General features: G+C 30.8%; 1 protein-coding gene and 1 non-coding gene across 7 annotated transcripts in view; both read right to left on the bottom strand.

The window, feature by feature from the left end:
• Positions 1-15,938, bottom strand: part of dysc (whirlin protein dyschronic) — a 69,383-nt gene that overhangs the window by 19,233 nt on the left and 34,212 nt on the right. For 4 of the 6 annotated variants that reach the window (XM_085193420.1, XM_085193383.1, XM_085193387.1 and 1 more), the window contains exons 10-15: positions 14,430-14,613; positions 13,203-13,310; positions 10,799-10,855; positions 10,207-10,298; positions 9,614-9,680; positions 1,566-1,667 (exon numbers count right to left, since the gene is read on the bottom strand). In XM_085193420.1, coding sequence (XP_085049546.1) covers positions 1,566-1,667; positions 9,614-9,680; positions 10,207-10,298; positions 10,799-10,855; positions 13,203-13,310; positions 14,430-14,613 — 610 coding nt within the window. The remainder of the gene's footprint in view (positions 1-1,565; positions 1,668-9,613; positions 9,681-10,206; positions 10,299-10,798; positions 10,856-13,202; positions 13,311-14,429; positions 14,614-15,938) is intronic. The other 2 variants (XM_085193404.1, XM_085193414.1) reach the window with 2 other exon arrangements.
• TRNAP-CGG (transfer RNA proline (anticodon CGG)) lies at positions 8,142-8,213 on the bottom strand. Its single transcript has one exon. It is a non-coding gene; the product is annotated as a tRNA-Pro (tRNA).

Here is a 15,938-nt window from a genome sequence, read left to right as displayed (position 1 = left end):
CCTTAGAAATCTAGAGTTAGAGTGCTCTCATTGATACAAAATATCATTATTATTTATATTAATATATTTTTTATTTTTACTATTATTTAATTTATATACATATACAAGTGTATATGTATGTAAATAATGGGTAAGTACCCATTATTAAATTATTCTATGTGAAATTTAACATTTATATTATTATTTTTATTGCCATGAGTTTTTATTATTATGAGTCGTTCAATTTTAAAACACAAATAAAATTGTTTATAAATGGACACAGTTTCATTGCAGCACCTTATGGTTCACTTTATTCGTGGATATGAATCACAATATTTTATTGACCTTTATATTGGAAGGCTGATAAATTTATCAGCTTATAAAAACGGCAAAGGCAAACCTACTCACTTTATATTAGTCACTATCGTAAACAAAAAAACTAAAAATAGAGACAGGAAACGGTGTCCACTTCCTACTTTTATTTATAAAAATCAAAATCCAAGGCTCATATTATAAATTTTATACTAAGACCTCATTATACACTGTAAGTTTTAAAAATATTTTTTTGAAATCTAAAAGGCGCGGGTTCAAATCCCGCTACTTTTAAAGTTTTATACGATTCCAAAAAATATTTCTCTTTTTTTATTATATATGGAACAGTGGAAAATGAAAAAGATCTTTAAGCACATTATATTACGGTACTTATTAATAAATTCAAGTAGAATAGTTGATAATTGTTTCATTTCATAACTTATAATCACTTGGTAGAGTTTCAAAAACATATGTAGCGTCTTCTTCACATTAAATTGTCATAAAGAACCTTGCATCAATTCGCATTTGTTGGAATTCTTTTTAATAAAAGTCATGAATAAAAATGTAGAAATGAATTAAGTAACAGTCATTTGTACAAACTCTTGGAAGTAGCAAATGAGAGTGAATGTATTAGACAGTTGGCTCACCGCCAAGCCTTGCTGCCATAGGTAGAGTGATCTACATGAGCGACATCCATTTTTCTTGAAACACGCTCTGTGTTATTCTAATAAGACCTACAAAGTGTATTACGAAAGCCATAATGTGACTAGATGAATGTGTGTTTGTGTTACATTTTTCTTTGAGAATAAGAAGCGATAACTAAGTTTTACTGAGTTAAAACACCTATAAAAACAATAAGTATGTACGCAAAATATGTAATGTTAGTCATTTTAAAAATAGTTTGAAAGAACGATTTCAAAATTAGAATAATCAGATTAACTTTATTAAAATAGCTACAAGTTGTAGATTTTAGTTATGAAATTAAAACTAATTTTTGTTTAAAAATTATTATAATATACGTCCCGTATATTAATTGCATCTTAGATCTTTGAACCAGTTAAAAAAATATATAAATAAGTTACTCTATATAAGTAATAGCAGAATAAATTTTAATTACTTTTTATTAGGGTCCTTATTTAAGTTCAAAATTTTATTTTCCGTTTGCTTATCTAAATGCACCTTGAACCTGTTACATTACGTTCATCACCTTTATATAATAGACTTATTTCGAATATTTTTTTAAATTTAATACATATACAAAATCCATTACTTACGGCTTCGTCGTAATGCTGTGTGTGGAGTGCAGTCGTGCTGCCCTCTCTGGAGTTACATGGCGAAGAGTGTCTTCTAGAACGCCTGCCTTCCTCCTCGTACTCCTGCATGTATAGCAGCTATTACTAATTGTTCGTTTATAAATATATATTTTCTAAAACGCCTAAAGATCAACATACATATACATGCACACAAAGACACCGAGAGACGACGCATGCAGGAAAGAAAATTAATAAGCACTCGAGGGAAGGAGGGAAACACGTTCAAGGAGGTTAGAACGTTCAGTGACACCAACTTACTTAGGACTGCCTCATAAGGGGGCACACAATAAACGATTTTATGCCGAAAACAATAAAGATTTTAAAGGTATATAACAGTGTGAAGCTACGAGAGACCGCGATCAAACTGAAGGGTGAGGGATGATCAAGAGTCTCGACCGTTCAATTGATTTTTGCAGCTATTTTTGTGCGGCATAGTTTTAAGGTTTAAAAATACATAAGTCGAAAGTTTATGGAGTCACATTAAAACAGCATATTAGCAATAATTATAGTTAACAAATAAAATATAAAATGTTCTCAGTGTTTTTGGGTTAAGTTCGGAAATCTTATTCAAATGCAAAAATGGAATAAGTGGTTTGGGAGACGTCTTTGTTAAAGTACTCGTATATTGCTTTGTGATCGAAATTGTATAATTACCAATTGACGAGATTTTCACTTAGTAAAAGTGATGAAAAAAATTACAGTAAGATTCAATATAAGTAAACAAATTTATATATCGTGATTTATATGAATTTAAAATAGTAAGTTTACGTTAAATGAAATATGATAAAAAATATAGCCGATTGAATTAGCAATGACAAAAAAAATACTACAAAATGGTTATTTAATACATATTTATAAAAAAAAACATTACTGGGTTGTCAGTGTGCGTGATAATAAGAATAAAGTAGAGATGAGAGGAATTGCTGAAGTGGAGTGGTCATGTTTATTAAATTCGTAATAAATAAACGATAAAGAAATCTAAAAATCTTTAGTTATACTATGCTATCTTTTACTGTCTACCAAATACAACTCTACCTCCTACCAAGATAATGTTTAAAGCTTGTCAACACGTTAATACAACGTTTCAATTTAGTTTTTTGAGGAAAATAGTTCTAACTAAGTTAAAAACTGAGTAAAATATGATAAAGAAATATAATCTACTTCACTTTAGGTTCGACATTTGAAATGAAAACAATCCCAGAGGAACAGAACTCTACGTTCTTAAATATTATTACAATTGGATAAGATTCTGGCCGAGATATTCTGATGTTAGGTTTTCATAAATGTCTCTTATCTAAGCCTTTTAAGACTGACTCTCTCTAAAATGTTTGAACTAAATATAAAAATAAATGGCAAGTGTAGTGTATAGTGGAAGGGAGAGGGTACCTAGTGTTAAGACACTCCGTTCCCATTAAGACACTACCGTCCCCCACTTTCCGTCAAACTCTTGAGGCATTACCTGTTGAGTGGTGGAACTCAACGCCGGGCTTTTGCCTTGGTGCCAGAGCAAAGAAATCAAAATATTAAGAAATAATAATTAATTCCCTCGAGTGGGGATCGAACCCACGCCTCAATATTATAAATATGAAAGTTTGTAAGGTTGAATGTTTGTTTCACTTTCAGGCTATAAATACGGATGTAGATAGATCCGTTTAGTATTATAGAATAACAAATAGGATACAATTTATTTAAGAAAAATATGAATTGACTATAATATAACAATAAACATAGGCGGGCGAAGCCGCGAGTTGGCAGTTAGTTACATATACGAGTATAATATAGAAAATGTACGTTCGTATAAGCGGGCTAAGTGAAGAAACTTCAGTTAATAGGGCTCGCGCACAACACTGTTGCAGGTTGTAGTTTAATGTTATTTTCCTTAAAAACTACTATGAGCGCCTCTACTTTTCAATTTTATTTTATGAATTATTCATATATTTATTTTTATGAATATATGAATATTAGGAGAAATAAAAAGATGATTAAGGATTTTTCTCTATTAAGATTCAGAAGTCATATAGACTTCTCATATTAATTAATAATAATCTTCATATAAATTTTTTTTGGAGAAGATAATATTTTTTTAATGATGGTTTTAAAAAAACAACATACTTATTTTTTGGAGCTGCACAATTGCAGCTCTGCTACAAACAGGCACTTCACAGTTATATCGAAGTTTTCAAATTAAAAGTACGTTAAAGTTTATAGTATGTTATTATATTTGTAATGTTTTTAGTGTATATATACCATTAATTAATTAATTAATTCTTTAATATAATTTATTAAGAAATCGAATAATTGTTAATTAATCGAATACTTATATATGTGTAGATATATAAAATATAGAATAAACTACATACAATACCTATAACAAAACGGGAGTTACAGACAGTTTTATTACGCATTATACGTAAATAGAACAGGGAGACACATTTCATAACTAAAAACATAAAAAAATTCTAAATTAGAAAATGCTAATTATGTCTACTAATTAATTTTACTGCTAGCTCTTATTGTGATTATAATTTTAATGACATGGCAATACCTTCGCCATGGCACGTATGTCCAGTTGTATATAGTCGCGGAAAGCGACGCGACGCCGACGACGTGACATGGCGTCTAGCCGCTAGTCCGGCGTGCCGAGGACTGCCGTGCTGCCGAGTTGCCGACTGACGCTGACGCGGACGTCTTCATCACCCCATCATGATAAGTGACGCGCACAGAAGAATTTCCCGCCCATACGGCATCATTTTTCAATTGAATACGAGCAATTTGAACACATTTTCTATGATTTGTTCGTGTCTTGCTTATTGACAATATACATTCGAGGAAACCATTTCCACGTGTTTCGGAGAAAAGATTTAATACGAATTGTTGTGAAGTACAACGGGGGAAATTTTTAGGTTAAATTGCTAAATTATTGTAAAAGGTGTAATTTAATGTAAGAATATTTATTTTTGATTTAATTTGATAATTTTAAACTAAAAAGTAAAAAAAAACCTAACAAGAGAGAGTCTGGCTCTCCCACCGAGAGTTTCGTACAAAAAATGGAGGTCTCGAGTTTTTTCTGAAATTCAAGCTTAACTTAGTTAGAGCCCTTTAATGACTTTAATACAGAATTTTGCCCTCCTTTTAAGGATATTATTTTGTAGGATTTAACCACAAATCTATAGTTTTCAGGTTTTTTCCTGAAGTAACTACTACTACGTATCTACCTACCTGTAGAAGCTACCAAATTTCATAATTCTAGGTCAACAGCAAGTACCCTATTCAATTTGATTTACTTTATAGTGTCGAATTATACGTTTTTTGCGATATAAAAGCCAGTAAATGTAGAAATACGATTTTTTGGGAAATTAAGGGACCGTAGATCCGCGATGATATATTAATTTGAATTTCTACTTGATATCTCCAAACGTTCCTGAGATAAAGGCTCTTGACAGACAGACGAAACGACAACAAAGTGATCTTATAAGGGCTCCTTTTTTCCTTAAAAGGTACAGCATCCTAAAAAAATTATTATTTTGTAGTGACTGATATAATTGACTAGAGATTAAAATTATGATTTATATTTATCACTAAACTATTATTTTTACAGCTAATTGACATACAATGACCATTAATTTAAAAAATAAACAAACTGAAAAAAGTTACAAGGACGCTTTTTAAATCTCAACGAATAGCGCGTAAGACTTAATTTCATTAAAGAACTTTTTGTTTCAAAGGAAATAAGGAAATAGGCTATTACTTTAATAAAGGGTTACCTCTACGTTCGCTAACCCTTATAACAAGGGAGTAAAACCACTTATCTTAATGATACATCAAATTCGTGGCACGGATCATGTCTCGTTTGACGTCATTTGGCCATTCGGGGCAGCTAATCTCTTTTACAAAAACGAAAAAGCTACTAGAGAACATACCGCTTTTAGTGTTGTTTTAAAAATAACTTCAGATATGAAATTCGATCACCATCAACATACTCAAGAGTCCAAGATTTAGAAACGATCACGAAATAAAGATCACAAAAAATAAATTATAAAAAATCGGTAGTCTATACTAGTATTTGAATTAATAGAAGCAGGCATTTTATTTTAATACCAACCGCTCGCGGCTTCAGGGCTTGTACTACACAATTATCTTTTTTGTGATTTGAATTACTTTCGTTAAAAATCATTGTTTTGGGTTCTATTACATTAATGTACGCTTCCAATAATGGACTTTGCCCTATATCTTCTATGTACAGACAGCGATGACATACAGTTTAATTATATGTATATATATATATTATTTTTTGTTATATTTATGGATTTTGAATAACAATTCAAGAAAAATTTGGAATTTTATGAAATTCATCGGTTCGGTTATTTATTTATGGCGCTACGAGTGTGCCAGTTGAGCACTAATCAATTCGCCAATGTCACGTTGTATGGAGAACACACAAAGGAGATTGTACGGTAAAAAAGAGATTATATTATGAAATTCATTAGGGAATCATTAATTGTTGTTCTGTCATGAATACTTTAAGGGTCATAATCAGAAAAAGTGACCATTTTGTGTCTTTTCTTGTCCCGCTACTTTGAATGCGTTTTAAAAATACAATTTTAAAGATAGCTTAAATATTTTGCCATTTAAGATAAATTTACTTATTAACTTAAAGATTTTTGTAATATTTTAAATGTATTATGGCTAATAATAGTATTTTTTGTTAGTTGCAAAAATCCTTTCAAAATGCTTCCATACAATTTTTCGTGTCCCATTCACCACTTTACTTTTTAAAAATAGATTTGTTACGAATATTTATGGTTTTATTTGATTTCAGATGTGTTTATATTACTTTACATTATGCATAATATTAAATAGAACTACTTTTATTGATATATTATTTAGTAAATAGTATATATTAGTTAAGTAAATTTGTCCCAAAATATTGTCTTTTTGTTACTCAGGGCTAGTAACGTACAATTAAATTATGAACGCAATTATTTTGAATGATATTTAATATTATTTTTTATTGTGGCACCATAATTCTTAAAGTCAATGCTGTCGTAACTACAACCAGTAGTGTTCTCGCAGCAGTTGAGGGGTTCAAATGTTTTAGAGGGAATGCGTGAAATTACATCTCAGGGTTATAAACGGCTTTTATTTTGGTAAGTATTCTATAATTTCGTTTTCTTGTTTATGTTATTTGCGTCTTTTTACAAAATCTCAAAAAAGAACTTCAGTGCTTGCACATGCAACACGTGGCTTATGAGCAAATATTTAAAAAGGTTAGAATTTCTCAGATTTTATTCTCAATTTTGTTATATTTCGTTACGTAACGGAACTGAGAAAATATGAAGCCTAGTTCATAATTACGTTACCATAGGAAGATTATGTATATAAAAAAAATGCTGGCATATGAAAAAAATAATTAGTGACTTTTGATAACGTGAAGTAACCAAAAATAATGATTTTTAAGTTTTTTGTCTGTTTGCTTGTTTGTTTAATGTGTTTGTGCACGCTTATCTCAGAACGGCTTAACCGATTTAGTTAAAAACATTTTTTTATTCTTCCTGAAATTAGTTGTGATTTTGTAATTTTTTTTTCTCTGGAGATAGTGCATTAATAAATATGTAGCTCAAGCGGGTGAGGCTTTTATTTAAAAACAAATAGGTTCTGTACTAGACAATATACATGAAATATTATTAAATACCTATTGATAACTATTTTTTATTTTCAGTAAGCGTCATGGCTCCTATGTCAAATGCTGATAGACAAAAAAGATATAGAGAACGTCTTAAACAGACCAATCCTATTAATGAAGATATGCGAAATAAACACTTACAAAGAATTCAACTTAATTCCCGTGATAACGACTCAAATTTTGATATATTTTAAAGTGGGTTTAATTTTATCATTAACTTTGTGATTTCTAACTAGAAATATAAGTTTATTACGTTACGAACTAGCGTTATTATATAGTTAATATTGTCACTTTGTTATGTTTTCTTACATTTATAATCTATTAATTCAACGATTGAATCTTTAAAATTTTAATTTGTGTCTCATTAAATAAAAAAAACCAATAGTTTTATTCATATAATATTCTTATTTTGTTGTGTATAATGCCTTATAACATCAGTTTCGTAACAAACATTATCAGTATTGTTACTTATCAGTTACGTTACGAATTCGAAAATGTCCACTTTTCTGATTATGACCCTTAAACGTTATAGGATATTGTGTATTTGTAATTTACTTTTCTGGCAATAAGATGACTAATTATTAACACTAATACTTTTAACATTATAAAATATTTTTTCAAAAGACTTGACACGTACTTCGATAACATTTATTTTGTAAAAATTAAATAATGGTATACAATACTACTACTGATATTTAAAGATGATAATATAAAATACGCATATATCAAATATTATTAGTATAGAATCTCATTTAAATTATTTAATTATTACTATTAATTTTAATTAGAAAATACTTAAATCAATGTAACATATATTACATAGATAACATGACAAAAAAGTCAAAACGATAATTGGGCTCGTCCGGGATTTGAACCCGGGACCTCTCGCACCCGAAGCGAGAATCATACCCCTAGACCAACGAGCCGATGCCCGAGGGATGTAAAATGAAGATATTGTTAAACTATATTCAAGTAAATATATTTAGATTGAAATTATGTATAACGTATATAATATGTAGGTACATGACATGCCAGCAAAAGTAAAATGACCATACATATATTTTTATAAACACTGACTTCAAAAATGTTTATTTATTTCAAGAAAATGGATTGAAAGATAGTAATAATAAATCTATACTATTCTAATAGGAAGTTTAGGAAATAGAATGAATTTGTTGGCCGTTATTACCGACTAACTGGTTTTTTTTGAGTAATAGCCAATTTGACACTAGTGTTCATTAATTAAACAATGAAAATTTAGCCAGATATATATATCTGTTATAGGCTTTACAACAAACAAAATGGAAATAACGGCCACAACAGCAAAGTGAAGTACTACATCTAGCCGTTAGCCTTAGCGCGCACTGGTGACTTTTGTCACGGTGACAATAAATTTGTTGTCACTGACATGTCACCATACTTTTCGCGACTGCGCGCACTTGCGATGACAGTGACGAAACTTTTTACATTTGATAAAATGGATCTCGAAGAGATGGTTGTCTGTGCACTTATATTAAGAAATAGAAAAAAAAGCAAATGTAGAAAATATTGGCTTTCAACTTTTCATTTGTCATAGAGCAATGGCCTCAACTCAATTTCGTCAATCAGTATTGTCATTGTCTATTTTATTTTCATGAAAACACACGTTTTGCCTTGGTGATGAACTTGACGCCATTCTTGAAATAAAAATTCGGTGCTGCATTGCAACATGCTGTTGTTTCATGTTTATGCGGAAGACGACTAGTATGGAAACCGCAAGGGGGAGGTGACATTTAGTTGCTAATGCGCGCACGGGCATACAAATCTATGGACGCGGTGACAGTTGCGTCACCGGCGTGTTGCCGTCCTCCGCGGACAAAAAGTCACCCAATTGTCACGTATCCAAATGCGTGCACCTTCATTAAGTGTAATGTACACGGTGACAGTGACGCAACAGTCACGGTGACAAAAATCACTAGTGCGCGCTATATCTTATACTCATGCAAGAAACGTGAATTACAGAATTCAGTGGTCGTGTCGAAGTGCCACTCCTCTACTTATTTGTAGATATCAAGACGATTAAAATATGAGTGCATTTATTTTGTATCAAATGTATAGATAAAACGTAGATATGTATACAAATTAGTGGTAAAATTAAACATTTTGTATACGACCGTGCAGCCACGCTTAGTATAGCTTTACTAATTCAAGCGTAAATTGTAATTTAAAAGAATAAACGTGATTGTGGGGTTGCAAGTGACACCCAGAACACTGCTGAAAATAAGGCTTTGAGAAGAAAAGTGTCACAGGTTAAATATTAAAGTGAGGGTAATTCTGGCAAAATCACCTCGGGCGGAGGGTCCAGCTCGTCGTCCGGCGGCGGCGGGTCCCCAGCGCGCCACGCGCGCCCGCTCCTGCCCCACACAGCACTTTGTCTTATATCTTACATCAATGATGAATGTCAAACTTAATATCTCTGCTAATATACAAAGTGGTCCCAGCGCCTTTACAGCAGAACCTTTTGACGTTTTCAGAATTTACTCATTATTTTAACTTTTAAGTAGCTTGAAGTATGTAGATTGAAGTAGTAGGAATATCTTAATAGCGGCTAAATTGTTTTTAAGATAGTCTATTGAGTAACGACTTTACGAGCAGTTAAGTCAAAAGAACCCTTACGGATGCATGATAGCCCTATAAAACCGCTGGTGACAATAAATGCGAACGTTTATGCGTCTATAAAACAATCGATTCCGGAGCTGAACAAAAATATTGGCGATGAGCCAATGACACATCTTGCTGGAATCAAGTCATGGAATTGCTATCTCCTATCTTTATAATTACTATAAAATATTAAAAGACGCTAAAATAATTTATTTCAGTTAAATTATGTATTAAACGAATGTCCCCTATTTTTAAATGTCCCTTAATCTTTGCGGTCACCTGTAAGCTTGATCGTGGGGCGGGAGACCCAAGCCGGAGTCTTCGGAGGGCGAGCGATGGTCGACCACGAGAGGCACTTCTGCCGGCACCTCCTACAACAACAATCTCTACCTCATCCTAATATATTATATGAAGACGTTCATGCCGAGTGTTGTGCCAGTTATAAATTTCGTTTCTTGTATACCATATGAAGAATATATATTAAATAATGCCGCTCTGGCGATTTGTATATGTTATGGTGAATGACTAGTTCTGTACAAATTGGACCTACCAAAATTTTCTAAGTTTTCTAGGTTAACACAAAGCTTTTAACAACAACATAATTATTACACAAGTACATTTTACACATCAAATATGCTTTATATGCAACAGAACTCAAATATCTAATGTCATAAGGCTGTAACGTAAAACTTGCAACGCGATAGGACGTACGAGTAATAATAGGACATGATAATGAAAATTAAATTATTTATAATTTATCATTTTTTAAGTATTTCTTTATAATATAATACATATTATATGGAAATATAACATCGTATCGCGTCGCTATATGAACATGCAACATATGAACGCGTGCGGCCAAAGCACTTACCGGATCGTGCAGTTCGTGCATAGTTGTCGACGGCAGCATGTGTCTCTCACTCGCCCGCTACGAACAATTCCAAGCCTCAGGTACGTACGAGTACATGCCAGTAATACACTATTGTATGAAGTGGTTTTAATCTCAGCTAAGAAATTAAATTGTGCTTTTCTCAATTAATATGCCGCATCTAAGTTTTTTTTTTATTCCAAATTATCTTAGGGCTATATAAAATAAGAGTACATCCTCTACCTGGGACTTATTTTATGAACGTTATATAGAAATTTTAAGAACCAATAAGTATTTTAATTAATTCTAGAATCAATTCCATCAGCACTTAATGTTCCAATAATAAAATTAGTTATGTCGTTTGGAAAAAATGTCAAATGAAATAAAGAACCCAGTTGATTAAAATTTCACCCTTCAATGGATGGTATTGGATTTATTATAATGAAATGTATTTTTTTACTTTCTTGGAAATTAATGTAATACTTGAAGCAATTACAAATATAATAATGTAAAACGATCTTATTATTATTTTGTCATTAAAATTAATAAGAGAAGCTTCGCTTTCAGTCTTATTTTGTCAAGATTTTAAAAAAGTATTTTCTGATTGCTAGAAATATATTTTAAGGATTTTAGATTTTAATTATGTTTAAGTCATACACACCTCTTAGTAGGCGTTTGGCTAATTTCGAGTTAGTTACAGTCTAAAATATGAAAGTCGAAAGATATTACAATAATTTTGTCACATGTTTTCTATATTTACGCAGTCAAATAAAATAATTTGATTCAAACTTCCGTCCACATAAAAATGTTTGAAACGATGAAGCTTTGATGAAGCATAATTTTAACAAGAAGACAATTTTGCTTAGCATGGTTTGAATATTCTAACATTATTGATAACAAGATGGTAACAATCACAATTTCCTTGCTACGACAAATTAAAAAAAAATCATGATTTTATTAGTATTTTACTTCTATTTATAAAATATATAAGGTTAAGGTATATTAATTTCACTTTCATTTGTAATATTTGGCGAAGGACTGCTTTACCAGTAAAATAAACATCTAGAAATTCCGAGCGCATTCATGTTTATCAGCGAGCGCGAATTTCTAATTAGAGCTTGCAAACTTGAGATAAGAAAAAATTTACTTAATGGATACAGCCAATTTTAATATAACAATATAGAAAAATCTGAGAATCTTGTAATAATTATTAATTTAACGAAGTATCTTGCTGCATCTAAATTAATTAATATAAATGAAGTTTAAAGTAATTGAGCTAGGTTATAAAGTCAATTAAAAAAATCTATTATTGAATTTCTTTATTGCATTTTAAGCATTCATAGATTGACTTATTAGCTTCATTATGTTATAAATATATATATATGAGTAATGGTAAACATACCTACATACATAACAATATACAAGGTGTAGTAGAAACAAATGGGCGTACATGAAGTTTCTTTATATTATCTATTAGGTACTTAGTACCAAGATATTTTTCTCCCCTCCTTCTGCCGAAATTCAAGATACTGGGTCTTAGTGGTGAAACTTTTTGCTGCATTAGAGCGGAAAAATGAAAATAATCCGAACGGGAATCGAACCCACAGTAAAACAAATATTGAATAAATAAATATACATACACTTCATGATTTTTTCAACACAAAAATGGTACAAATTTTACATTAAAAACATAATTATAATACAATGATTTTGTATTCCATATAAGAAATTCTAAAATTATCGCCAATATATATTTTCAATCAGCCTTGCTCACTGTATAATTTTATGCAAATGAGCAATCGCAGGTACTTATTCAAAAACACAGACATTTTTATCATGTATAAATGTGCACGATTTAGATAGCATATAATAATATTTTTTTGCTTAGTGTCTCTATATTATGCTTATATGACAAGCTATCAAAATCCTAAAGCGGTTTAAACTGTTGATTTAAGAATATATGAATGTACTATTCTAAAGATAATTATAGTTATTTAAGTTACGCTTAAAATGTTATACTATTTTCAAGGTAAATTAATTTTTATATTTATTTTTAGCTCTTGAACCGACATTATTTGGGAATTATACCTGTAGATTTGATAATTATCTATTATTACCTACGAAACAATAATTCGAGATGTCTAACAGAGATGACAACGAAAATTTTATTGGAATTATATAGGTAATAGTAATAGCTTTAGGTGTACTAGCAATGTGGTTATCCTACATGTTATATCATAATTAACCTGTATTTGAACAATGTTGCCACTATTACAAAAACTTGTACACATTTTTTTCATCTTACAACATTAATAAAATAGAGAAATTCAGTAAACAATCATGTAAAAATTGTTTTGAACGAAATATTTTAATCAAATACAGTATATCTTGTGTAATATTTATATACCTTTATATGGGGATCTGGTCCATCCTCTGGACGGCGGTATACGAGCTCGTCGAAACGCGGCCGGTCCTCCGGAAGCAGAAATTCCCGGATTTCCGTCAAAAGTGAATACTGGCAACAATAAAAATCTTTTTAAATATAACATTCGTGACATTTTTTTTAATTATATAATAAACGAGGTCATAATAAAAAATGAGCGTTTGGACTATTAATTTAAATTACATCACTTATGTAAATTTAAAAAAATTTACATTTGATTAAAAAAATATAGTATAAAAATAGTTTTTTTGTATTTGGTTGATTGGATATGGGTTTTTGGAAACTTGATTGGTTTAACTAAAAATAACTACATGTAAAAAAAAATTCATATACTTTTTAAATATATATTTTTTTGTATTTTTTAATCTAGGTAACATTGGTTCATGTTTTTATTAAATAATGCATGTAACTAATCATCCCGCAGTTTTGTCTTATATTACAAAAAAATGGAGAATCAGTCTAGCTAGAGCGTTTGGTATACTTATAAACATTTTTAATAGAAAACTTTTAGACAAACCTAAAAAGATCAACTATACTATATAATATATGTGTATAGTTGATCAAAGACATATAATTAGATAAATAGTTATCTGAAAACCGCAAATATAATTAAGCCGCGTGTAGGTACTATGATTTTATATTTACAATAATTAATCATTTCTTAATTAAAAAAACAAACGTTATTTAGCCGCTAATGTAATTAAGTGGAAATATACGAGAATGGGACGGCGTAATACGTTTTTTCGCGGTTTCTTAATGTTTACGACAGCAAATAAACGCAATTGAGGGTAAATTGCCTATTCATAATTCGCTTAAGAATAATGAGAAAACATCAAGTTGAATGCATAATATACCCATAATTTTATTAAAGTTGCTTTCATGTGTTATTTACAATTATATAAAAATATTTTATTTTAAAAAGAAGAGTATGTATGTATGTATCCCGTACACAGCAAGGTAGATGGAACATAGTGTTAAGACACTCCGTTCCCCACTTTTTGCCGAATTCTGGAGGCACTGCGTGTTGAGTGGCGGAACTCAACACCGCGCTTTGCCTCGACACCACAGTGAAGAAATGCAAATATAAATTTAAACAAATATTACATCTCCTCGAGTGTGGTTCGAACCTACAACCAGTATGTTTTACAGTCACACTTTGTGCCCCTGCCCCTAGGTTTTGATAATACTTACTTTTTGTGGCGTGTCAAGCAGATCCCTCAAAACTGTAAGAAAGGCGTCGGATGTAAGACGTCGAGACGCATATTCTTCCATATAGTAAGCAAGAGCCGGAATGTCGCTTTGAGGTAGCAACGATTTCGCCTTCTGTTCCACCGCCGTTGCTGCTGCGCCTCTACGTTTTCCCCAGCCACTTATTCTGTTACAAAAGTTACAGTATTTATTAAAATAAAATAACTTTACTAAAAATGCATTTAAAATTAATACGTGATATTATAGGGAAAACTTGAAACCTCGTATATTCTGACCTAAATCTCTATATATTTGACGCTGATTTAAATGAAAAATTAAAATAATTATTTAGATGTAAGTATATACATATGTTAAAAAATGACAACATGTTATACGGTTTCTCGGAGTGGAAATTATGTAAATAGATTCCATTCCATTAGAACCACGCGTATGAACATAACATCAAAAGACAACTTGCAACGAGGTGATAAATGATGTACGCGTAGTTAATGTTACTGTAGACTTTCCTACATTAAAACAACCAAGAAAGAGATGTTTTGGGGCTTAAACCTACATAAAAATGTCATCTAAAAATATTTCATTAATATCTATTAAAAATAATATATGAATAAAATATTTTTCTGAAACATTGTCCTAATCTTAGTAATGAAAAAAACGAATGCTTAACTTTTTATTACTAATAGATGTAGAATGAAAGTACCTACTATTAGATATAATTGGACCGTTTATTTTGAAAGTGGTGTAAGTCCATTTTCTTTTGTTTCGAGAAAATTCAAGGTTAGTATGTCGATGATTATGCAATTTCATTTACCGACCGATTTTAAGTTGTTCAAAATATGGGTTTTTTTTGAGAAATTAAACACGGGCTAGTTATATATAAAAAAATTACATTAAATTAAGCATGAATTACGTGATAGCTCATTTTTCTCAAAAATGGACTTACACCACTTTCAAAATAAACGGTCCAATTATGTAATAAAAACATATGCATACTTTATCGATTCACACGACTACATTAAATAAATCATCGAATGATAGTATTGTATTGAGTCTGTCATTGTAGCGCAGTGGCACAAGTGTGTGACTGTAAAGTGACGGTTGTCGGTTCGATTCCCATTCAGCGGAATGAAATATTTAATATTTTCATTTCCTCGCATTGGTAACAAAGCGTTGAGTACCTTCACTCAACACGTGGACACAGAAGATGAGGATCACAGTGTCTTAACAGTAGATTCCTTCTGCTGATTCTGTTATTAGCGGAATATACGCTATGTAGCTACGACGCTTAGTACTACGCGACGTAGTCGTAAATAATCATTTGGCACGACTAAGTAACGTGAAGTTATATAAAAGGTAGCTCAATTGACTTGGAACCGAAAAATAAATTATAATATTAATCCGAGTCCGTACAATACAACTACTAAAACATCGATTTTTTTTAAGAAACGTACCTATATATTCTAAAGTATTTATTATTAATTTAACTAAAGG

This window comes from Heliconius melpomene, chromosome 1 (assembly GCF_056956725.1).
Source record: "Heliconius melpomene rosina isolate 202511_hmr_F chromosome 1, ASM5695672v1, whole genome shotgun sequence".
Classification (NCBI taxonomy): domain Eukaryota; kingdom Metazoa; phylum Arthropoda; class Insecta; order Lepidoptera; family Nymphalidae; genus Heliconius; species Heliconius melpomene.
The sequence above is the reverse complement of the archived record's forward strand: the minus strand, read 5'-3'. Positions and strand labels throughout refer to the sequence as shown.